Below are 23,581 nucleotides of genomic sequence, written 5' to 3'. Positions count from 1 at the left end.
CACAGTTACTCAAGAAGGACAAGAAATTCGTATGGACGGAAGCATGTGAGCAGAGCTTCCAAGAACTCAAGAAGAAGCTGACAACCGCACCGGTCTTAACTATGCCAGACATACACAAGAGCTTTGAAGTGTATTGTGACGCGTCCCGAAAAGGTCTCGGATGTGTGCTAATGCAGGATGGCAAAGTTGTCGCATATGCCTCCAGGCAGCTGCGAAAACATGAGGAAAATTACCCAACACATGACTTGGAGCTAGCAGCAGTTATACATGCACTCAAGGAGTGGAGGCACTTTCTGTTGGGAAACCGCTGTGAAATATATACGGACCATAAGAGCCTCAAATATATTTTCACACGGCCAGAGCTGAATTTACGCCAACGACGCTGGTTGGAACTAGTCAAGGACTATGACGTCGGTATTCACTACCACCCAGGGAAAGCAAATGTAGTGGCCGATGCCCTTAGTCTAAACCCCAGCCCGGACAGTGACGGTCAGCAAAATTTGAGGCCTGAGTTTCAGCGAGAGTTCACTAGGCTCAACTTGATGTTAGTCTCTGAGGGCACCGTATCGAACCTGGAGATACAACCCACCCTGGTGGAACAAATTAAGAAGGATCAACAGGGACATCCCAGCATCGAAGGCATAAAGAAGAAAATGGATCTCAGTAAGACTTCAGAGTTCGTCACAGACAGTGAAGGAACATTATGGTACCGAGACAGACTTTGCGTACCTAACATTGAGGAACTCAAGCAACAGATCTTGACGGAAAGCCACACCGCCCCATACTCGATCCATCCTGGAGGAACCAAAATGTACAAGGACATCCAGGAAAGATTTTGGTGGCACGGTATGAAAAGAGACATAGCCACATTCATTGCTTGTTGCGATTCATGTCAGCGCATCAAGGCCGAGCACCAAAAGCCAGCAGGGCTACTCCAGCCTAACAGGATACCGGAGTGGAAATGGGATGAAATAGGAATGGACTTCATTGTCGGATTACCCCGATCACAACGCGGAAATGACGCCATATGGGTCATCACAGACCGACTAACTAAGGTTGCTCATTTCATTCCCGTGAAGACTACCTACTCCACACAAAGACTGGCAAAACTTTATCTCTCCCGGATAGTTTGCTTGCACGGAGTCCCAAAGACTATAATATCAGACCGAGGCACCCAATTCGTCTCCAAATTTTGGGATCACCTACAACAAGCTCTGGGCACGCAACTAGCTTTCAGTACAGCATACCACCCTCAGACTGATGGACAAACAGAACGTGTAAACCAAATCCTAGAGGATATGCTAAGAGCCTATGTGCTCACCTATGGAGCCAGTTGGGAAGAGAGTTTGCCGTATGCCGAATTTGCTTACAACAACAGTTACCAAGCCAGCTTGCAAATGGCACCCTTTGAAGCGTTGTATGGACGAAGGTGTCGTACCCCTCTGAATTGGTCAGAAACAGGTGACAGCCATATCTTCGGCCCAGACATGCTTAAAGAGGCCGAGGAGAAAGTTAAACAAATCAGGGACAGACTCAAGACAGCACAGAGCCGACAAAAGAGCTACTATGATCAGAAGCATCGTGAGGTCAGCTTTAAACCTGGTGATTCCGTATACCTCCGAGTATCTCCTATGAGGGGTCTGCAACGGTTCAAAATTAAGGGGAAGCTAGCCCCAAGATTTATTGGACCATTTTGTGTAAAGGCACGAAGAGGCACGGTGGCCTACCAACTAGACCTACCCAAGGAGCTGTCAGACGTCCATGACGTATTCCACGTCTCGCAGTTAAGGAAATGCGTGAGTAACCCGGAGAAACATGTACCTCATGAAAACATTGATATGCAACCAGATCTCACCTACAGAGAAAGGCCAGTAAAGATTTTAGAAGAGTCTGAACGGAGGACCCGTCAGAAAACGACAAGATTTTTCAGGGTTCAGTGGAGCAACCACACTGAGGATAAGCCACATGGGAAAGGGAAGATTTCCTCCGAGCAGAGTATCCATATCTATTTGAGGAGCAGCAGAAATCTCGAGGATGAGATTTTTCCTAAGGGGGTAGGTGTTGTGACACCCAAGTTTTATTTGGATTTTTCAAAAGATTTCTTTTATTTGACTTGAGGGGAGTGATTTAAATTTTTCCTTTAAGAGAACTCTCCCTCTCAAATATATTTTTATGGCAAAAGTTTTATTTGGATTCACCCAAGACCTGTCTTTGGTCTTGGAGGTTCTTGCTTTTCATTTGGACTCAAGACCAAATGTTTTTCTTTTGGGGAAAACAACTTTTTAAATATCTTTTTGGAAATGCACTATGGCTTTTGGAAAACTCCTTTGCCACTTTCAACAATTCCTTCTTGCCATGGCCTTAGTGCAAATCCTCTCTCCTAACCCTTCCCTCACCTTTGGATCATGATCTGCATCAAATCCAGCAAGTTGGACCTCCCCATGTGATCATTTCCATTGAATCTTATTCAAACAAATTTCTGTCTTCTATCCTACTACTTGGAGATTTACAAAGGAACTCCATTTTCTGTTTTGATTTTTGCCCCCAAACCAACTCTCCTCCCTAGTCCTTTGAACCCTCAACCAAGATCCATGAAGATCCACTGGTCTTCAGTTCAAAATTTTCAAACTACACTTGCTGCAAGTTTGGACCAGATTTGTCAAATTTGGTGAAATTCATTCAAAACCTTCTCCAAAAATTCCAAGTAAAATCAGGCAGCCCCTGGGTGCTTTGAGTGGCCATCTCACCAAGTTACAGCTCCAGAAAAATTTACCTCATAGCCAAAACCTTCTGTCGAACACCTGCAGTGCACTGTCTATGTCAAGTTCAGAAAGTTCAGAGAACACTGCAGTGGCCTACTGTCGTTTTCTTCAGAGAAGGACGTCGATCTTGCCAGTGCCACCGCGTCGCCTTGCTCCTCGTCCCCGCCCTCTTGTTCCTGCACCACACGAACGCCTGGCGCCTTGCGGGCGTCGGCGACGAGCAGCAGAAGGTGCGCCGCCCCGTGACCGACGCCGGCGGCGGCTTTGCGGACGCCAGCGGGAGACACAGCGCCGACGACGCCACCCAGCGCCGCCCAAACCACCGGAGCCCGCCGCGTGGCCTTCCACTCCCCCGAATGCGCTGCCGCTCTCGTCGTGAACCGCAGGGCGCGGAGCGCGCTCTCTGCCGCCGTTGAGCCCGTGCGGTCACCTCACCGTGGACCGACGCCATTACGCCAAGACCATCTCCGTTCAGCTGTAAAACGACTCCAGTAACCTCCACTGATGCTGCCTGGCCGCTCAAACCACCTGCCAATCCACTGCTCCACCGTAATCGCTCGCCGGAGATTCTCCGTTCACGGCCACCCCGTCGGTCCGCCTATAAATAGAGGCCCCGAGCTTCAACTCGAGCACCCACCAGCCCTGCACTCCCCCTAGAGCACGCCTAGCCACTGGAAGAGCCCCGAGGAGGTCTCCTTCCTCGACTCCGGCCGCCGCGACCCGCCACGGGATCCAGCCCGATTCGCCCCCGTGTGTGCTCCTCCGCCTCCATTCTCTTACCAGTAGCTTCACCATGCATCCCTCTTTCTGACCCGCACTTCAATTTGAAGCTTGCAGCCCTCCACCGGAGTTCCCCATCCTCACCCGAGCCGCCGTCCGCCGGAGATAGTGTCGCCGTCGACGTGGTGCTCCCCGTTGGACGAGTCCACCACCCACCGACGCGGAAGAAGACGCTGAAGCTCTTGGTACCCTCCGTTTCTCCTAACTCGCCGTGGTTCGGCGCTGGCGTCCACCGCAGCCTTCGGGCGCCGGCGAGCTTTTCAAACCTGACATGTGGACCCCGCGTGTCAGCCTCTGTTCTTTTATTCGCGAACTGTTTTCTGTTGACGCCTTCGGGCAAGTACGTTTTCTCCTTTGCGCTTGCGCATTCCCAACCGAAGCGTTTTCTGTTTTCTCAGTTAAAACCCTGGAACTTTTCTGTTTCATTACAGATAAGTCCCTGGACAAAAACCTTTATAACTTTTTAATAAAAAGGTATTTTTGAATGATTCTTTTTCTGACAATCTTCAAATTTTGTCTAGTTTTTTATGGGATTTATTTGAAAAATATTTGGAAAAGTTTCTGTGCACCCATTGGTTTTCACGTTAGTACCCGTTTCGTGATTGCCGTAGGTTCCGGAAGAGGTGACGAAGCCGCGAACTTCACCGAGCTAGACTCTGACTTCTCCGAACCAGGCAAGCATGTTTTGAACATTTGATATGACAGATGTTTTACATGTTCACGTGAGAGTTTGTGCGTGGCATATGAGTGTCGGTACATACCTCGTTGCTTGTAAGGCAACGACCCGGTTGTTCCAAAGTCGCGATGATCTCTGATGAGAGATGGCCTAATCATGTGGTGAGATGAAGGGCAGCAAGGTGGTACTGTCGTAGCATACCAGCCTTGCGGCATCCGACTTTCTTCGACGTTAACGTGGTTGGAGCCACGTTATCGTCCTTTTCCCGCATGTTCCAAAGATTGCGATGACCTCTGATGAGAGGTGGCCTAATCATGTGGTGACATGCAGGGCAGCAAGGTGGTACTGTTGTAGCATACCAACCTTGCGTCATCCGACTTTTCCGACGTTAACATGGTTGGAGCCGTGTTACCGTTCTTTCCCCTTCCGTGCTACCACATGTCTCATTGCCAGGATGCGGTTTAGTAAGTTGGTAACCTCTTTCCGTGTACACACCAAACAGAGAGGCCGGGATGATGGTACCTTGGCCCAGGATTAAAGCCAGTCATCCGGTCAGGGGGCATGGGTGTTTCCGGTTGGGACCGAGAGGGGGGGCACCCCCTTAGAGCGCGCGTATAGAAATTTGATCCCATGCTACGCGAGGTTGTAGCCTCCCCGTCTCAAGGTTTTTCTTGAACATCGCCGAGGGTGATCCCTGGCTTCGGATGGTTGAATTGGGTGTGTACTGGTTAGACGTGTTTCTTCCAAAACACCGTAGACGGAACTAGTCCCCGTGACTACTGAAATCCGTTGGCTGTGGTTAAGTACAAACTCTGCAGAGTCAATTCTTTCCAAATCATCGTATCCATGATCAAATAACGGAAACATTATATCCATATCTATCCGTGTGAAAAACTTGTCCCCGGTGAACAAGCTCAGTGGTAAACCCAGTTTTATTGTTACTCCTGTGGATGGACTAACTGTATATTCGTCGCATGCTTGTGATAAATTATGTTTCCGAACGATTGTATTATTGAGCTGTGATATAAGCCCTTTATGTGATGTCGCGCAGACGTCTGACTGTGGCGTGTACGTGTTTCTTACTTTATATATATAAGCCCTTTATGTGATGCCCACAGACGTCCGACTGTGGCATGCACTATCTTTATTTTCTGTTGCAAGCCCTTTATGTGGTGTCGCCTCGACGCCCGACTGTGGCATTATTATTCTGCATTTTCCGCTCGAGGAGTCTTTCAGACACTCGTTTGGTACCTGTATTATTATTCCGCATTTTTCCGCTCGAGGAGTCTTTCAGACACTCGCTTGGCACCTGTATTATTATTCCGCATTTTCCGCTCGAGGAGTCTTTCAGACACTCGTTTGGCACCAGTATTACTATTCTGCAGTTTCCGCTCGAGGCGTCATTCAGACCCTCGCTTGGCACCCAGTATTTATTACCTCTATGTCTGATCGCACCGGTTAACTTGTTCATGTGCTTCATGTTTACGTTTGTTATATCTTATGTCCGAACTGTCTTGCGAGTACTTTCATAGTACTCACCTGGCTTGTTGATTTGGCCAGATGTTGACGAAGGCGATCTCTTGGATGAAGAGTTTGATAGCGCATCCGATGCCTAGAGGAGTCCCAGTCAGTCCTGCGCGATCCCGGATATTGGTCACTTGTGTTGTACACGCTTCCGCCACCCGCAATAAGTCTCCTCGAGCCTCACTCCGACGCTCGAAGAGCTGTAGTCTTCTGGAATCATATCACTCGCTTCACGATGATATTTCCACCACCGTTATTATCGTAAGTTAGTAGTTGCCACCCTATCCGCCGTATTGTTTTAGCGGCGTGCATGTAATAAATTGTTGGGCAGTCTCTGCTCAACCTTGTATTATATTTAGCACTCCTGGTATTTTTCTTCTGTGACCAAGATATTGTCTACCAGTGAGAAGGAATTCTTCCTCGCTGGTCCGTATAAGGGATTGGTCTCTCAATAATTATTTTACTGAAAAACCGGTCGTGACACAGGACGAGCAACTAAAATTGGCTCGACGACAAGGGGCTTTGTTGGAGCAGCCCATTCTTTCTTCTTAGTCTTTCTTTTCTTGGTTGGTGGAGCATCATCAATGGTGTTCTTGGTCTTATACTCTCTGGCTTCGGCTTCGAATGTTCTTGTTTTCTTGAGTTCGGAAGCTACTGTGGGGACCTTTGGCTTCACGCCTGTCATACTGGCGGGCAAGACAATGCAAGGTTCTTCCTGCCTGGATGCTTCAGCTGGGGCCACAGTAGGCTTCTTCTTCTTGGCAGCCATCTTGGGGTCGATGCCAGGACGCCCAAGTGCCTTGCACTTCTCAGCTTAATTGTAAGCTTGAACACATTTGGCAGCGAGGAGTTTCATGCGCTCTTGAGAACCTTTAGCTTCGTCATGTTTCTTGTGAAACGCCTCCTTGAGCTCATGCATCATTTGCTTGAAGTTCTGGACATCAGTCACACTGAGCTTGGCCATATGCTTCTTGAACTGGGCCCTTTCATAGTCAATTTTGTTCTTAAGTTCAACAATTCTCTGAGCTAGAGCTAGCTCAGGAGCAATGGCTCCGTGGAAGGAGACGCTGAGGCCTATTGGGAGCTGAAGATCATCAAAACTGAGGTTTGGGCTGTCAAACCATTCATCAATGAACTTGTTCAGGATGTCCACATCGAAAAGGGGAAGATTGTTGAAGATTTCCGCCTCTTGCTTGCTCTTTATCAGCAGCTCGAGAGCATCGTCGCCAAGATCGTCATCACTAGACAGATCAATGGCTTCGTTCTCATTCCTCAGAATGGCAGCTGGGGTCAGTGCTTGACCAGTAAGTTGCATGGGTTTATTTTTCTTCTCGGACTTGGAGATGCGAGAGAGATCTTCAGAATGCACACTTGGTGCAGGAGGAGCAGTGGCCAGAGGCTTTGCACGCGAAGCTCTTGGGGCAGTGGAGGGCTTTGGAGCCTTGGATTTCTTCTGCTTTTGAGGCTTCGGTGGAGCAGGCGTTTCATCAGAATCAACATCGTCTGCAGAGTGATCCACGACTGCCCCCTGAACGAAAATATGCGTGGTGAGACCTTCAAGGTTGTAGAAGGGCCCGATGATATTGGGTTTAGCATCTCGTGTGCCATCAGCCAGAGGAGCAGAAGGACCGGGGTTGAAGTCTAATCCCAGCGATTTCTTGTTCTCTTTGGCCGATGCCTTTGCAGTCTGAAAGTTGCGCTTGAAGAGATTATCGTCACGACACCATAGCAATGATGATGGGTCGGCATTGGCAGGCTGTGGTCCACGGACCATACAGGGTTAGAAACCCTGAGCAATAGCTTCAGCTCTGTTCTTGGGTTGAAGATTTCGAAAGAGAATATCACCCCAAGGACATTTGATGGCATTCTTCTCAGCATACTCCTGGGTCACAAACCTGTATTTGAACCATTGCTCGGCCCAATATCTTCGAATCCACTGGATTCGAGTTTTGCGCTGATTGTAATCCTCTTCTGGATCAGTCTTGTATAGCTCATAGAGATCTGGTGGCAAATCCCTTGATGTGCCCCCATGGCGCTGCCTGCCTCCCTTCCTTGCTGATTTTTCTGTAGCCATGAAGTTCAGACCGAATGGCTTCAAGGCTGTCAAAGTCTTCCGTCTGCTGGTCAGACAAGAACTAGCTTTGGGAGAGTTAATGTGATGCTGTAAGAATTCTGCAAATGAATGCAGACTATGAGAATCAAGGGATTCTCCCACGGACATGTACCTGTGACAGCATTAGAGATGCGAGGGAAGGGGAAGAGGTCATATGCATTCTCAGAAGATTTTGAAGATAAATCAGTTTGAAGACATTGACCTCATAGCGCGAAGACATTCACTTATTTGTTGAGAGTTGGTTCCAGATTTGTACGAATCCAAGAATAGGTACAAGTGAGGAATCTAACTTGTGGTGAAGCATAAGTGAATATACTAGGCAGGATATGAGATGTAGAACAGGATAGATCCAATTTTGTAGACACAGAAACTATTTTTGGTGGAGAAGGATGAATCTATCAGATCAAAAAGGCAGTAAAAAGAGAGTTTTAATTACCACACAAAGAACTGCTAGACGGAGTGGAGTTGGAGGCCGAGTAGTTCAATCTCCGTGCCCTAACTTGGCGACGGAAGACACCTACGGCAGCGGCAGAGAAGACGAGGTCCGCGGCTGGCGTGAGGACGGCATCGAAGAGGTCGCGGCAGCTAAGCGCTTCTTCTCTGGCGTTGTCGCGAGCTAGCGGAGGCGCTAGTGTTTGTGCGAGGTGGAGAGGTGGAAGAAGTATTTTGACCGCGATGTGATGTGAATTAATAAGGAAAGGGACAACACAGCACAATTACGCAGGTGCCCCTGGCGGTTCACATCTGAATGACACGTGGCGAACATGCAACACCTTGGAAGTTGTTCCATGTTCCCACGCATGCCTGGACTGTCGGGTGGTCGATCCGGCTTCTTTGGGTTTCAGGCAATAAGGATTGAGCATTTAAAACAGATTCAACGTTTGTCTCTGTATCTTCTACTGACAAGGACGCAGAGAAGACATTCGACGGTTTCAATAGAATGCATATGATTTGGATAGATAGAATTTGAGGTAGAAGCATAGAAGAGATTAGGGTCTGATCACATTCACTTAGTCCAAAAGATTCAAACAAGAAGACATAGCTATAAGTGAATGCTGTAGAGGACAGAACACAAATATATGTAGAGAACAAAGTGAAGATCAACATGAAGACAAATCAATGTTGAAGATAAATCAAATGCGCAGACTTAGCAAATGTAACGCCAAGAGAAACACTCCAAACTAAAGTTTGGTGGTGGTGTTACCCACCGTATAGGAAGTATTAAACCCAGACACGGCGCACAATTATCGTGGCGCTCCGAAGTCAAATTCCGCATTAATGTATTCACACTTAGAATGTAAGTCTTCATTGATTGAAGATATACGTTACTTCGTGTGTTGCACATCTAAGTCATCATCATGCATAAGTGTTAGGATGTGTGCCAAATCACAGGACATTTGAGGATTCTAAGATATTTAGCTCACACCGCAACTTGCAAAACCTTTTCTCATCCAAGGACTTTGTGAAGATATCTGCTAATTGCTCTTCAGTGTTGACGTGAATGATATCAATATCTTCCTTCATAACATGATCTCTGAGAAAGTGATGATGAATTTCAATGTGCTTTGTCTTCGAGTGCTGAACTGGGTTGTTGGCAATCTTGATGGCGCTTTCATTGTCACAGTAGAGTGGTACTTGCTTCAGATGGATGCCATAGTCCTTGAGTGTTTGCTTCATCCATAGAAGCTGAGCGCAGCAAGATCCAGCAGCAATGTATTCAGATTCAGCAGTGGAGAGAGATACACATGCAAACACTAAGCATTATATCTGGCCTAGATGCACATAAATAAAGTAAAGAATCAATCATGGAGCGGTATACCTTTTGATCGAACTCTTTACCATTGGCCTCAGGACCCAGATGACTTTTGGTTGGCATTCGCGTCGTGTAACCTTTGCAATCTTGCATTCCAAACTTCTTCAGGCAGTCTTTGAGATATTTCTCTTGAGATATGAAGATGTCGTTGCTTTGCTGACGAATTTGAAGACCAAGGAAGAACTTCAGCTCACCCATCATGGACATCTGATATTGAACCAGGTTTGAAGCCTTTGCTCTTCAGGAAGTCCTTGAGTGTGTCATACCAAGCGCGAGGGGCTTGTTTGAGGCCATACAATGCCTTGTTAAGCTTGTATACCATATCAGGATGTTTTGGATCTTCAAAGCTAGGTGGTTGTGCAACATACACTTCTTCTTCAATCTTGCCGTTGAGAAAGGCAGTCTTCACATCCATTTGATACAGAAGGATGTTGTGATGATTTGCGTAGGCTAGCAGTATGCAAATGGCTTCAAGCCTAGCCACAAGAGCAAATGTTTCATTGAAGTCAATCCCTTCAACTTGAGTGTATCCTTGAGCAACAAGACGAGCCTTGTTTCTGACGACTTGACCATGCTCATCTTGCTTGTTGCGATATATCCATTTGGTGCCAATGATATTGTGCTTACGAGGATCAGGACGCTTGACTAGTTCCCACACATTGTTCAACTTGAACTGTTGAAGCTCTTCTTGCATAGCTTGAATCCATTCAGGTTCCATGAAGGCTTCAACAACTTTCTTGGGTTCTAATATTGAGACAAATGTAAAGTGCCCACAGAAATTTGCTAGCTGTGTTGCTCTTGAACGAGTGAGTGGACCTGGTGGATTGATGCTATCAATTATCTTCTCAATCTGTACTTCATTTGCAACACGAGGATGAACTGGACGAAGATTTTGCTCTTGCTGATCATTGTCTTCATTTCTAGCGTTGTCTTCAGGCTGGGCATTGTCTTCAGGTTGAATAGGTGCAAAAATGATAAGTTCCTCTTCAGGCTGTGCCTCAGAAGGTACGATCTCTCCAGTTCCCATGAGCTTGATGGATTCACTAGGTGGAACTTCATCTAGCACATTTGGCAGGTGCTCTCTTTGCGAGCCGTTAGTCTCATCGAACCGCACATCCACAGTTTCAACCACTTTATAGTGAAAGAGGTTGAAGACTCTGTAGGAGTGCGAATCCTTTCCGTAACCAAGCATAAAACCTTCATGTGCTTTCGGTGCAAATTTTGAAGTGTGATGTGGATCCTTGATCCAGCACCTAGCACCAAATACTCTGAAGTAACTGACGTTTGGCTTCTTACCAGTTAGAAGCTCATAGGATGTCTTCTTCAGAAGCTTGTGAAGATAAACACGGTTGATGACATGGCATGTAGTATCAATGGCTTCGAGCCAGAACTTTCTCGGAGTCTTGTATTCATCAAGCATCGTCCGAGCCATCTCAATGAGTGTTCTGTTCTTGCGCTCCACAATGCCATTCTGCTGAGGTGTGTACGGAGCAGAGAACTCATGAGTGATGCCTAATGTGTCCAGGTAAAGGTCGAGGCCGGTGTTCTTGAACTCTGTGCCGTTGTCACTTCTGATATGCTTGATCTTGACGCCATAGTTATTCATGGCACGGTTGGCGAAGCGTCTGAAGACATCCTGCACTTCAGTCTTGTAGAGGATTATATGCACCCACGTATATCTTGAATAATCATCAACAATGACGAAGCCATAGAGACAAGCAGTAGTAGTGAGAGTAGAGTAGTGAGTAGGGCCAAATAAGTCCATGTGTAGCAGCTCGAAGGGTTGAGATGTCGTCATGATTGTCTTTGAGGGATGCTTGGCCCTCGTCATCTTTCCAGCTTCGCAGGCACCGCACAGATGATCCTTCCTTGAACTTGACGCCCTCGATGCCTATGACGTGCTTCTTCTTTGCGAGAGTGTGCAAGTTCCTCATGCCAGCATGCCCTAGCCTCCGATGCCAGAGCCAGCACTCTGAAGCTTTTGCTAGAAGACATACAGCCAACTGTGGTCCTGTTGAGAAATCTACCATGTACAAATCATCTTTCCGGTACCCTTCAAATACTAAAGACTTGTCAGTTTCCATTAGAACAAGGCAACGATATTTTCCAAATATCACAATCATGTTCAAATCGCAAAGCATTGAGACAGACATTAAGTTGAAACCAAGGGATTCAACAAGCATCACTTTATCCATGTGCCGATCCTTTGAGATTGCAACTCTACCTAGACCCAATACCTTGCTTTTACCAGTGTCAGCAAATGTGATGTGACTCTTGTCAGATGGACGTAAGGTTGAGTCCATGAGAAGACTTCGATCACCAGTCATATGATTAGTGCATCCGCTGTCCATAATCCATTCTGAAGCATGAGGTGTCATACCCTACAGTACAGTTAGGGGGATAGGCTTCACCAAGAGTATTGTGAAGCATAAACATTTGACGCACAAGAGGATTATCAAAGCTCAGATCAAGGTTAGGACTGATAGGATGATTGGCAACCGATACAGGAACAAAATATATAGTGAGACCATTTGGGCATTTTATCTTGTGCCCCACAAGATGTTTTAGGTCCCCACCAAAAGCATCGGACGCCTTTGATTTCCGGCTAGAGACCTTTCCCTGCAAAAGAAAGTTAATTTTTCTTAACCACCCACATTTTCAGGGGTGGCTTAGAAGCAATGAGTCTAAGTGTAGCATCTGAGAACTTCGGCTTTGGAGCCCTAGCAAATAGCCTTGCAGGAGGCGAATAGTACTCGTATGAATAAGCAGAGTAGTTCTTAGTCTTATGAACATAGCGGTTTGATGATACGCGCTCATATTCATAAGTTTGAGTATGATTTTCCTGCAAAACATTGGCGTTAGGGTGACTCAGGTGAGTCCTCTGTTGGTATGAAGCCTTTGGGCCATATGAAGCCTTTGGTCTGGGGTTTGTCTTCTTCCCTTGTGGTGTCATGATGACATTCACAGGAAAATTCTCAAGAACCCTTTTGGGCATCCAGATCTTCTTCATAGGTGGTCCATTCCTACAGTTAGTACCAATATACCTGGCAAACACTTCACCATTCTGATTCTTAAACAGTTTATAGTTTGCATCAAAGGATTCATCAATGATAATAGGGTTAGCACAAGTGAAGCCAGATAAGGTGGATGGATCCACTGAAGGTTCCTTTGCAGCAACCCATGTGGTTTTGGGGTACTGCTCAGGCTTCCAGTAAGAACCATCAACATTCATTTTCCTCTCGAAGCCAACACCCTCTTTCCTAGGGTTTCGGTTCAGAATCTGCTTTTTGAGGACATCGCACAGTGTCTGATGCCCTTTGAGACTTTTGTACATCCCTGTTTCAAGCAATGTCTTCAACCTAGCATTTTCATCAGCAATAGAGGTGGCATCCTCAGCAGAGGGGTTAGTTACCACATCAACAGTTGAAGATATTGCACCAGAGGCAGCAGTAGAACATTCAGCAACAGAAGTAGCGTTATCACGCTCAAGGCATTTTAGACATGGTGGTTCAAATCCTTCCTGAGCGGGACTGATCTATTGAGCGCGAAGTGACTCGTTTTCTTTTTGAAGATCTTCATGAACTGCTCTCAATTTCTCAAGTTCTTACTTCCTTTGAAGATAATCATAGGAAAGCTTTTCATGAGTTGTTGAGAGCGTTTCATGACGACTTTCAAGTTCCTCGTACTTAACATGAAGATTTTTTATGTCTTCAATTAAGGACTGAGATCGGGTCATTTCTGCGTCCAACAGGTCATCGCTTTTGTCTAGCAGTTTTTGAATATGTTCCATAGCTTTCTGTTGTTCAGTTGCAATTTTAGCAAGTGTTTTGTAGTTGGGTTTGGATTCACAATCAGAGTCATCTTCACTTGATGTTTGAAAGTAAGCATCGCGTGAGTTTACCTTGGCACCACATGCCATGAAGCAGTAGGTGGGAGCGGAGTCGTCCTTGTCATTATTACCAGTGTTGGTGACGGAGCCATTGTCTTCAGTGTTGAAGATGGACTTGGCAACATAGGCTGTAGCTAGAGCCAGACTTGCAACACCAGAGTCGGACTCCTCCACAGACTCCACCTCCTCAGAAGCAGACTCCTCCTCTGAATCCATCTCCTTGCCAACAAACGCACGAGCCTTGCCAGATGAGTTCTTCTTATGTGATGAAGACTTGGAAGAAGACTTGGAAGAGGATTTTGAGGATTTCTTCTTCTTCTTATCATCAGAATCATATTCTTTGCTCTTCTTCTTCTTGTTGTTCTGATTGTCCCATTGTGGACACTCAGAGATGTAGTGACCAGGTTTCTTACACTTGTGGCATGTTCTCTTCTTGTGGTCATGAGTAGAAGCTTCATCATTTCTCGAGCTGGATCTTGAAGACTTTCTGAAGCCTTTCTTCTTGGTGAATTTCTGAAACTTCTTCACAAGCATGGCAAGCTCCTTTCCAATGTCTTCAGGATCACCAGAACTGCAGTCAGATTCTTCTTCAGAAGAGGAAGCATCTTTTGCCTTCAAAGCGCGAGTACATCCATAGTTGGGACCATAGATATCTCTTTTCTCAGATAGCTGAAACTCATGTGTGTTGAGCCTCTCAAGTATGTCAGACGGATCGAGTGTCTTGAAGTCAGGGCGTTCTTGAATCATCAGGGCTAGGGTGTCAAACGAGCTGTTAAGAGATCTCAGGAGTGTCTTGACGATTTCATGCTTGGTGATCTCAGTGGCGCCGAGAGCATGAAGCTCATTTGTGATGTTAGTGAGGCGATCAAACGTGAGCTGGACATTCTCATTGTCGTTTCTCTTGAAGCGGTTGAAGAGGTTGCGAAGAACACTGATCCTTTGATCTCTCTGGGTTGAGACGCATTCGTTGACCTTGGAGAGCCAGTCCCAGACTAGCTTCGACGTTTCCAGAGCAATCACACGGCCATACTGCCCTTTGGTCAGATGACCACAGATGTTGTTCTTTGCAGTAGAATCCAGTTGAATAAACTTCTTGACATCAGCAGGAGTGGCACCTTCACCGCCCTTGGAAACGCCGTTCTTGACGACATACCAAAGGTCGACATCAATGTCTTCAAGATGCATGCGCATCTTATTCTTCCAGTAGGGGTAATCAGTGCCATCGAAAACAGGGCACACAGCGGAGACCTTGATTATCCCTGCAGTCAACATAGCTAAAACTCCAAGTGGTTAAACCGAATCACATAGAACAAGGGAGTACCTCGCTCTGATACCAATTGAAAGTGCTAGTTATCGACTAGAGGGGGGTGAATAGGCGATTTTTATGAAAGTCTTCAAAACATGGAAGTTTTGAAGACAACCCATAGAAATGAACCTATCAACATGCAGCGGAAGGTAGACTACACTAGGCAAGCCATAGTCAAGTATTCAATGAAGTGAAAGCACGAAGACTAATAGCAGCTAGGTAGTAATGATCAGGATGGAAGATAGTATGAAGCCAAACAGAACAAGTAGTTGCACAGTGAAGTCAAACAGATAGAGCAAGCAGGCAATGACTTCACTAAGACAAACTGTAAGTAAAGAGAGGGAGAAGATAGAACCAGTCTCTTGGTGAGGACAAGGATTTGTTGGACCAGTTCCAGTTGCTGTGGCAACTGTACGTCTGGTTAGGGAGGCTGAGATTCAACTCAGAAGACCGCGTCTTCACCTTATTCCCCTTGAGCTAAGGACACCCAGTCCTCGCCCAATCACTCTGGTAAGTCTTCAAGGTAGACTTCCAAACCTTCACAGACTTCGTTCACCGGCGATCCACAATGACTCTTGGATGCTCAGAACGCGACGCCTAACCGGCTGGAGGATTCAAAGTCCTCAAGTGTAACAAGTCTTCAGGTCACGCGGACAGAAAGACTTCAGTGATGCCTAACACTCTTTGGCTCTGGGTGTTTTGGGCTTTCTCCTCGCAAGGATTTCTCTCTCTCAAAAGCTTCGGAGGTGGGTTGCTCTCAAACGACAAAAGCCGTGCACTAACTCTAAGCAGCCACCAATTTATGGTGTAGGGGGTGGGCTATTTATAGCCACTAGGCAACCCGACCTGATTTGTCCGAAATGACCATGGGTCACTAAGGAACTGACACGTGTTCCAACGGTCAGATTTCAAATACACGCGGTAGCTTGACTTGGGCAACAAGTAAAGCTGACTCATCCAGCTCTGGATAAGATTTGCTCTCATTGTCTTCGCTCGAAGACATAGGATTTGGCTGAGCATCACTTCAGTCACTCTGACTTTGTTCACTTGGACCCCACTTAACAGTATGGTGGTTCCTATGACTCAACAAAGAAGAAAAAAGGAAACTACGAAACAACTATGTCTTCGCACTCCATAGTCTTCACGTGAATGTCTTCTCGAGTCATAAGCTTCGATGTGATTGTCTTCACACACCACCATTGTCTTCAATGTCTTCAACATTTTTAGGGGACATCTCCGGTAGGTAAACCGAATCAATGAGGGACTACTACCTGTGTTACCCTGCAATTCTCACGAACACATTAGTCCCTCAACCAGGTTTGTTGTCAATACACCAAAACCAACTAGGGGTGGCACTAGATGCACTTACAGTTTGAACCTTAACATGTGAATTGGTTGCTACTATAACATGAGAAGTTTTATAAGACAGAATTGCTGTTATGATGCTAGGAAAAGTGATTGAAATTGTCATTGATCAAACTTGTGCACATTGCTAGCATTCACACTTCATAAATTATTTCTTTTATCATTTACCTACTCGAGGACGAGTAGGAATTAAGCTTGGGGATGCTGATATGTCTCCAACGTATCTATAATTTATGAAGTATTCATGCTGTTATTTTATTATTCTTGGATGTTTTACAATCATTTTATAGCAACTTTATATCATTTTTTGGGACTAACCTATTGACCCAGTGCCCAGTGCCAGTTGCTGTTTTTTTGCTTGTTTTTTACATCGCAGGAAAACAATATCAAACGGAGTCCAAACGCCGCGAAACTTGCTGGAGATTCTTTATAGACCAGAACACCCAAGATGAGCCAGAGCAGCACCTAGGGGGTGCCCCGAGGGGGCACAACCCACCAGAGCGCGCTTGGGGGCCCAGGCGTGCCCAGGTGGGTTGTGCCCACCTCGGTGGCCTCCCACACCCCCTCTTTACCCTATAAATTCACAAATATTCTAAAACCCTTTGGGGGTTAACCTAGATCAGAAGTTCCGCCGCCATAAGGCTATGTAGCCACCAAAAACCAATCTAGACCCCATTCCGGCACCCTGCCGGAGGGGGGAATCATCTCCGGTGGCCATCTTCATCATCCCGGCGGCCACCACGATGAGGGGGGAGTAGTCCACCCTCGGGGCTGCGGGTTTGTACCGGTAGCTATGCGTTTAATCTCTCTCTCTCTCGTGATCTATATCATGGGCTTTGTTAACATAGATGGATCATATGATGTTTCTCCCCTCTATACTCTTGTTTTGATGAACTGAATCTTTACCCTTTGAAGTTTTGTCTTGTCGGATTGAATATTCAGATATGAGAACACATGATATATGTTATGGCACTCAACTTGCGGATTCCCGAGGTGACATTGGGGTAATCTATGCATAGGGGTTGATGCACGTTTTTATTATCTTTTCTCCAATAGAAACTTTGGGGTCTCTCTGTAGTTCTTTGTGTGGATTGAATATTGTGATCATAAAGTTGTTTGATGCATATCATAGAATTAACTCACGGATACTCGTGGTGACATTGGAGTATCTAGGTGACATTAGAGTTGGTTGATGTGTGTCATATGGTGTTATTTTAGTATGAACTCTTGATTAGATCGATCGGAAAGAATAGCTTGCGTTATTTTAGTACGAACTCTAGGATAGATTGATTGGAAAGAATAGCTTGGAGGTGGTTTCGTACCCTACAAACAACTTCTATCTTTTGTTCTCTGCTAATAGGAACTCGGGAGTGATTCTTTATTGCACTTTGAGGGATAATCATATGATCCAACTATGTTAGCATTGTTGAGAGGTTGCACTAGCGAAAGTACGGACCGTAGGCCTCATTTTCAAGCATTGCAATACCGTTTTTGTGCCCGTTTACTATTTGCTACCTTGCTGTTTTTATTTATTCGAATTATAAAAATATATTTCTACCATCAATATTACACTTTTATCACCATCCCTTTGCCGAACTAGGGCACCTATACAATTTGCCATTGTATTGGGTGTGTTGGGGACACAAGAGATTTCTTGTATTTGGTTGGAGGGTTGTTTGAGAGAGACCATCTTCATCCTACACCTCCCACGGATTGATAAACCTTAGGTCATCCACTTGAGGGAAAATTGCTACTGCCTTACAAAACTCTGCTCTTGGAGGCCCAACACAAGTCTACAAGAATAAAGTTGCGTAGTAGACATCAGGTGCCGACCAAACAAAGGAGCAACATTGCGCCCATCCCCTCTAGCCGCATAATCGGTTCTCTTAGTCATCTTTGGGGTAACATCCAAGAGCAACACAACCGGTGGACGGTTGTGTGGGGCAAGTAAACTTGTAGCCGCCAAGTGGAATACCCACCTACCAATACGAGGAAGCAATGCAAGCTATTTACGAATAAAGGAACAACAAAAACGATAGCAAACTGTTTGGTTTGCACCATTGCTACAACGAGCTTGATGGGCATGACAAGTGGATAAAAAGAAACTTTGAAACCACACGAGAGGCAAAGGCTAAACAATGGTGAAGAAGAGGACTTTGTAGAGAACCCAACTACTACTCTTATGCATCTAGATGCAGGAAAGCATGCAAAGAAAGTTAAGATGAGCGGTGGTGTTGGAGCTTAGAAGGAAGAGTTGACTGCAATGGTGGATTCAAAAAGTGCTTTGGTGACCGAATGCAAAGAAAAGAAGATGAATTGTTCTATTAGATGAAGGCCATGGAGGAGAGGTGGAGGGCAAAGGCCACGACCGAGGATACAAAGGTGCTTGCGGAGGACAAAAGGCTTGAGATTGAGATGAAAAGGCTTGAAATGGAGGAGGTGGAGAACAAGAAATTGCTTGACATTGAGGTGCAAAAGCTAGCAATGGTGTCTAAGGAGCGAAAGGAGAAGAGGGTGGCCAGGGACAATGCTGTTATGTTCATGAATCTTAGCAAGATGGACAAGATGGAGAGAATATTTTGGGAGCTTACTCGTGGCAACATCATAGCCAAGGCGTTTGGTGGCGATCGTTCAGTCGTCGGCGGTAGTGTTGTGTGAGCCTATTTGAACTATGATGACATTTGATCCACGATGTGTTGGTGATTTTTTGAGTGAACTTGCTCATTCAATGATGGTTATGTCCGATGGGTTTATTGAACTATATTTATGCTCGTAGTTCAATTGTGATGTGATGTATTCAAATTCTCTACTTTGTGTTCAAATGTGATCAATTTTTTAGAATAGTTTGAGCAATAGATTTGAATATTTATGAAACCAAAATTTATACGATAGGGGAACTGCTAGCTCCGGAGTAGTGATCTTCCTAAAAAAAGTAAAGTAGGATACATAGCACCTTTGTAGCTTTAGTATAGGATTTGCTAGAGATGCTCCTACAACTCATCCCATCAACCCACCCTCCTCCCGCGAAAAACAAACACTCCCCGACACTATCTCCACTATGGGTCCATTTTGCCTAATTGGTTCCCTCTATGGTTGGAGAGCATTAGTCATGTGATAGTGGCGATAACCTCGCTTGAAACCCTAATCCTGTAATCTTTCTTACTTAAGTCAGTGGTCCTCAGCTTTATCTTGTTTTCGCTCCATGTCGACTCTAGATTAATCCTGCATCCTAGCAACGTCGACTCAAGTCGAAGGAGCGGAGGAATACGAGTTGGAATCTCAAACATGGTCTAAGAGAACCTAGAAATAGTTATTTCTAAGTTCATCAAGCCACACACGATTTCTAAAATTTGCATTTTACTCAATCCATGTTGGACAAAGAATCAACTGAGTGTGATCTACAACTTAGAAATAGAGACCATCTCCTGAGCATTTTTGAAAAAAAAAATCTTAATTGACCAAGACTTGAGGATTTCATGATTGATCAATCTTGTGGCAGGATTAAATCAAGTTCGAATCCTCCTCATGTCATGTTTTGTTTGTGGTTTCCACGCCATCGACTTCGATTTAGGCTGCCTTTGGCATTGCGGTGAATTCACTTAATCCCGTTTGCTCCATCTGTTTCTCCCTATTTTAATGTTTGTTTGACCAACTTTTGCTTACGGCTGTGTCAAAAAAATAAATTCATTACAGATTACAAAATAAAGGTACGCACAACACAATGGTTCAACAAGCATAAACAGACCTGATAAGTACCTGACGTGTGGCACGAGCACATGGCAACTCTAAACGTTTAGTGATGCGAGGATGGCAACTTTAATTGTTAAGCATGACAATTTTCATGTTTCAATTAATACAAATTTGAGTCATCTATTTTGAAACGAAAAGTATATGTCAATATATTCTGCCATCCTTGCGTGACTGAGATTGCCATCGAAAAACGTCAAGGCTAGAGTGTCACGCATCTGGTGTGACATTTATCATTTGGTAAACTAATCCTTGACGAGTATCTTGCAATTGAAGACTAGCAATTCCACTAAAAAGATTTACTTAGTCGAACGTGCTTCAGGGGTATGTTCATCAAAACTAGGAGTACACGTTAAACATGTGGCTTGACCCTTGGGGTTTCGAAGCAACGGCCAAGCCAACGGCAACGGGACACACCACCGAGAGACCCCAATCCCATGCTGCTCTCCCAGTCTCCAGCCGCTACCCATCCGCAGCTTCCCACCTCCTCCTCCCGCCGCACGCGCCGCTCGGCACAGCCATGCCCGCGCGGCGCGGCCGCCGAGTCGCTCCTCCCTCGCGGGCTGCGGCCGGAGTCGCTGCCGCGCCACGTGGCGGTGGTGATGGACGGGAACTCGCGGTGGGCGCGCGCGCGGGGCATGCCGCCGGCGTTCGGGCACGAGGCCGGGCGGCGCGCGCTGGTGGAGACGGTGCGGCTCTCCCGCGCCTGGGGCATCCGCGCGCTCACCGCCTTCGCCTTCTCCCACGAGAACTGGAGCCGCCCCAAGGTAGCACATCACACCTGACCGCGCGCGCGCGCGCGCTCTTTTGCCGGCTCCCTCCGGCCTCTGCTCTGAGCTTGACTGTTCTTGGGATTTGCAGGCGGAGGTTGACTTCCTGATGGGACTTTTCGAGCGGGTGATCCACGACAGCGTCGCCGAGTTCTTTAGGTACACACGCCAGCCAGTCCACCGTAGATTAATGGCCTCACATTTCGTCCGTCTCCATTCTGATAAGATGCACCCGAGCATTCCACTCCGTGTGACAGCCTAGATGAATTAACGCACTGATCTCCCCAAATCCGAGTGATGAACACAAAGATTACAGATGAACAGCTCGATTTTTACTGTTAGATAACATGTGGATTGCTGTTCTGCGCAGGGACGGAATTCGTCTACGTGTGATCGGCGACTGCTCGAGGCTGCCGGCGTCTCTGCGGAGGACGGCAAGGGACGCCGAGGAGGCAACGAGGAACAACTCGCAGCTCGACCTGACGCTGGCGATCAGCTACAGCGGGCGAAGGGACATAGTGCAAGCCTGCCGGAGCCTCGCCCAGAAGGTGCGCGGTGAGCTGCTCAGGCCGGAGGACATCGACGAGTCGCTGTTCGCCGGCGAGCTCGAGACGAGCCGCGGCAGCGAGCTCCCGTGCCCCGACCTGCTCATCCGGACCAGCGGCGAGCTGCGGCTGAGCAACTTCTTGCTGTGGCAGTCGGCCTACTCGGAGCTCTTCTTCACCGACACCCTGTGGCCGGACTTCGGGGAGGCTGACTACCTCGAAGCGCTGTGCTCCTTCCAGAGCAGAGACAGGCGGTTTGGCCGAAGGAATTCGTAGCGCAACACCAAAAGTTGGTGGTTTTAGAAGCTTTAATTAGTGCATGACTGGTTTTGTAGCCACACTTGATCTTAGGTACATTCGGCAGATAAGGGCATTTCTAGCAGATCTCTTATATAGGTAAACTGTCAAAAGTGCTCCTTGTTCCAGTTTACTATTTTTTTTAGGAAAATCACTATTTTGCAGCTAGCAGATCACCTATAATTTTAGTCTTTAAAAAAACGGAGCTGCTAAAAATCAGTCGACTGAGACTTCACGAAGCCTCAGTCGACTGGGGAGCCGTTCGATCCGTTTGTTGCTTGTAGATTCGCGCTGGGTCGCTTTTGCGGTGGGCTCGGACCGGTCCGTTTGCCCTTTTCTACGTCAAAGCGCGGCCGAGGGTGAGCGTTTTGCTTATTTGTGGGCTGGGCTTTTTTGTTTGTTTGTTTGATACAGGGGAGGGGAAGCGGCCACCCGTGGTAAATTAGAGTAGGGGAAGCCGCAGTCATTTCGTCTCTATCCATTCCCCTCTCCCCCCTTCTCTCTCTATCACTTTTACCTCTGTCAAAATCTGAAGATCTCTGCAGCAAACGAAGGAATTGCGGTGCTGCTCAACGTCCAGCGAGAGTATGGGGGACGCTGCTGATGGAGTAAGTGCTACCCCCTCTCTTTTTTCCATCTTTGTTTTTCCATTTGATTTGTTGGACGAGAGTAGTAGATCTGAGGAAGTTTTGGGTTCCATTTTCTTGTTTTTGTTGGGCGAGAGCAGTAGACCTGATTTGAAGCATAGAATCGATCCTTTTTTATTCAAGCTGTGATATGTAGATTGTCCTCTTTTTTGTATGTGTTGAGGATTATTACTGACCCAGACCACCTCATTTTTTGTTACTGAACCCAAACCCAAACCCTTTGAAATCACTAGCATGTTTTTGTGAAATCAGTAGAATGGCCGAGGATTCCTTTTTTGTTTGTGGAATAGAGTGGCTCGGTCTGTTTTTTTTGTTATTTTTTAGATTATTTAATGAAACCCCTACTTATTTTACTGGAATCAAGAGAGATACTAACTGAATCTATCATTAGGGGAGTGGGTATCTTTTTTTTGGTTTTTCAGATTTTGTTATGGGACCCTATTCTTAATCAGTAGCATGTTTGTGAAATTACTGAACCCCACCCCCTCATATATAACCCAAACCCATCAAAATGAGTAGCATTTTTGTGAAATCAGTAGTATGTTTATTTTTATTTTTTTTGGTTTTGTTGAATGGAGTGGCTTAGTCTGTTATTTTTGTTTTATTTTTTAGATTTTAATGAACCCTATTTTAGTTTACTAGAATCAGTAGAGATAATTTATTGAATCTATCACTAGAGAGTGTGGTATCTTTATTTTGTTTTTTCAGATTTTTTATGTGGAACCCTTTTTTCAATGAGTAGCGTGTTTTTTGAAATCTTTCCCCTGTAATAAGAGAAATATTTATTATTGAATATATCACTAGGTAGGAGGGGGCATGTTCATTTGTTTTTGTCATATTTCTGGCTGAAACCGTATTAATCAATAGCATGTTCAAAACTCTCTTTGTTTTTCTGGAATATAAGGGAATGATTACTAGATTGAAGCATAGAATCTGAGGGGATATTTTTTGTCCAATTTTTTTCTTGATTGAAATGTTTGTGTGCATGATTCAGTAGATATGAGGGGATCTTTTTGATTCGGATTAAGTTCGGAGTACTAGATTGAAGCATAGAATCGCAACTGCATGTCTTCTAACTTGGCCGTAACTGTGGGGACCTTTGTTTTTGTCGGAGGGGGGTAACGTCGAGAGAGAGAGGGGCCTAGTTGCATGCTCAACTTTAGGCACGCAACTGCATGTCTTCCAGCATGGTCGCAACTACATGTCTTCCAGCATGGTCGCAACTGCATGTCTTATAACTTGGTTGTAACTCGACTTTTCATTTTTGTTGTACTGGTAGAGGGGCCAGTTGCATGTCCCACAACAGGCACGCAACTGCATGTCTTCTAACTTGGTCGCAACTGGGGA

General features: G+C 46.0%; 1 protein-coding gene and 1 long non-coding RNA gene across 2 annotated transcripts in view; both read left to right on the top strand.

Moving 5' to 3' along the window:
* Positions 1–20,354: 20,354 nt before the first annotated feature.
* Positions 20,355–21,751, top strand: LOC123074995 (cis-prenyltransferase 4, chloroplastic). The gene is made up of 3 exons (XM_044497696.1): positions 20,355–20,742; positions 20,837–20,904; positions 21,116–21,751. Exons 1-3 carry the CDS (start codon positions 20,413–20,415, stop codon positions 21,564–21,566), a joined length of 849 nt encoding a protein of 282 aa, XP_044353631.1. The 5' UTR covers positions 20,355–20,412; the 3' UTR covers positions 21,567–21,751.
* Positions 21,752–21,976: 225 nt separating this feature from the next.
* The window catches only part of LOC123074994 (uncharacterized), a 4,857-nt gene continuing 3,252 nt past the window's right edge, over positions 21,977–23,581 (top strand). Inside the window, exon 1 of the long non-coding RNA XR_006436078.1 lies at positions 21,977–22,195. This is a non-coding gene — a long non-coding RNA (uncharacterized lncRNA). The remainder of the gene's footprint in view (positions 22,196–23,581) is intronic.

This window comes from Triticum aestivum, chromosome 3D (genome assembly GCF_018294505.1).
Source record: "Triticum aestivum cultivar Chinese Spring chromosome 3D, IWGSC CS RefSeq v2.1, whole genome shotgun sequence".
Classification (NCBI taxonomy): domain Eukaryota; kingdom Viridiplantae; phylum Streptophyta; class Magnoliopsida; order Poales; family Poaceae; genus Triticum; species Triticum aestivum.
This window is presented reverse-complemented; position numbering and strand designations above follow the sequence as displayed.

Bases quoted from the DNA above. Each gene is read 5' to 3' on its own strand.
- LOC123074995 (XM_044497696.1), top strand. From the start codon at position 20,413: ATGCTGCTCTCCCAGTCTCCAGCCGCTACCCATCCGCAGCTTCCCACC. The intron at 20,743-20,836 runs GTAGCACATCAC...TGGGATTTGCAG, and splicing joins AGAACTGGAGCCGCCCCAAG to GCGGAGGTTGACTTCCTGAT. The intron at 20,905-21,115 runs GTACACACGCCA...TGTTCTGCGCAG, and splicing joins AGCGTCGCCGAGTTCTTTAG to GGACGGAATTCGTCTACGTG.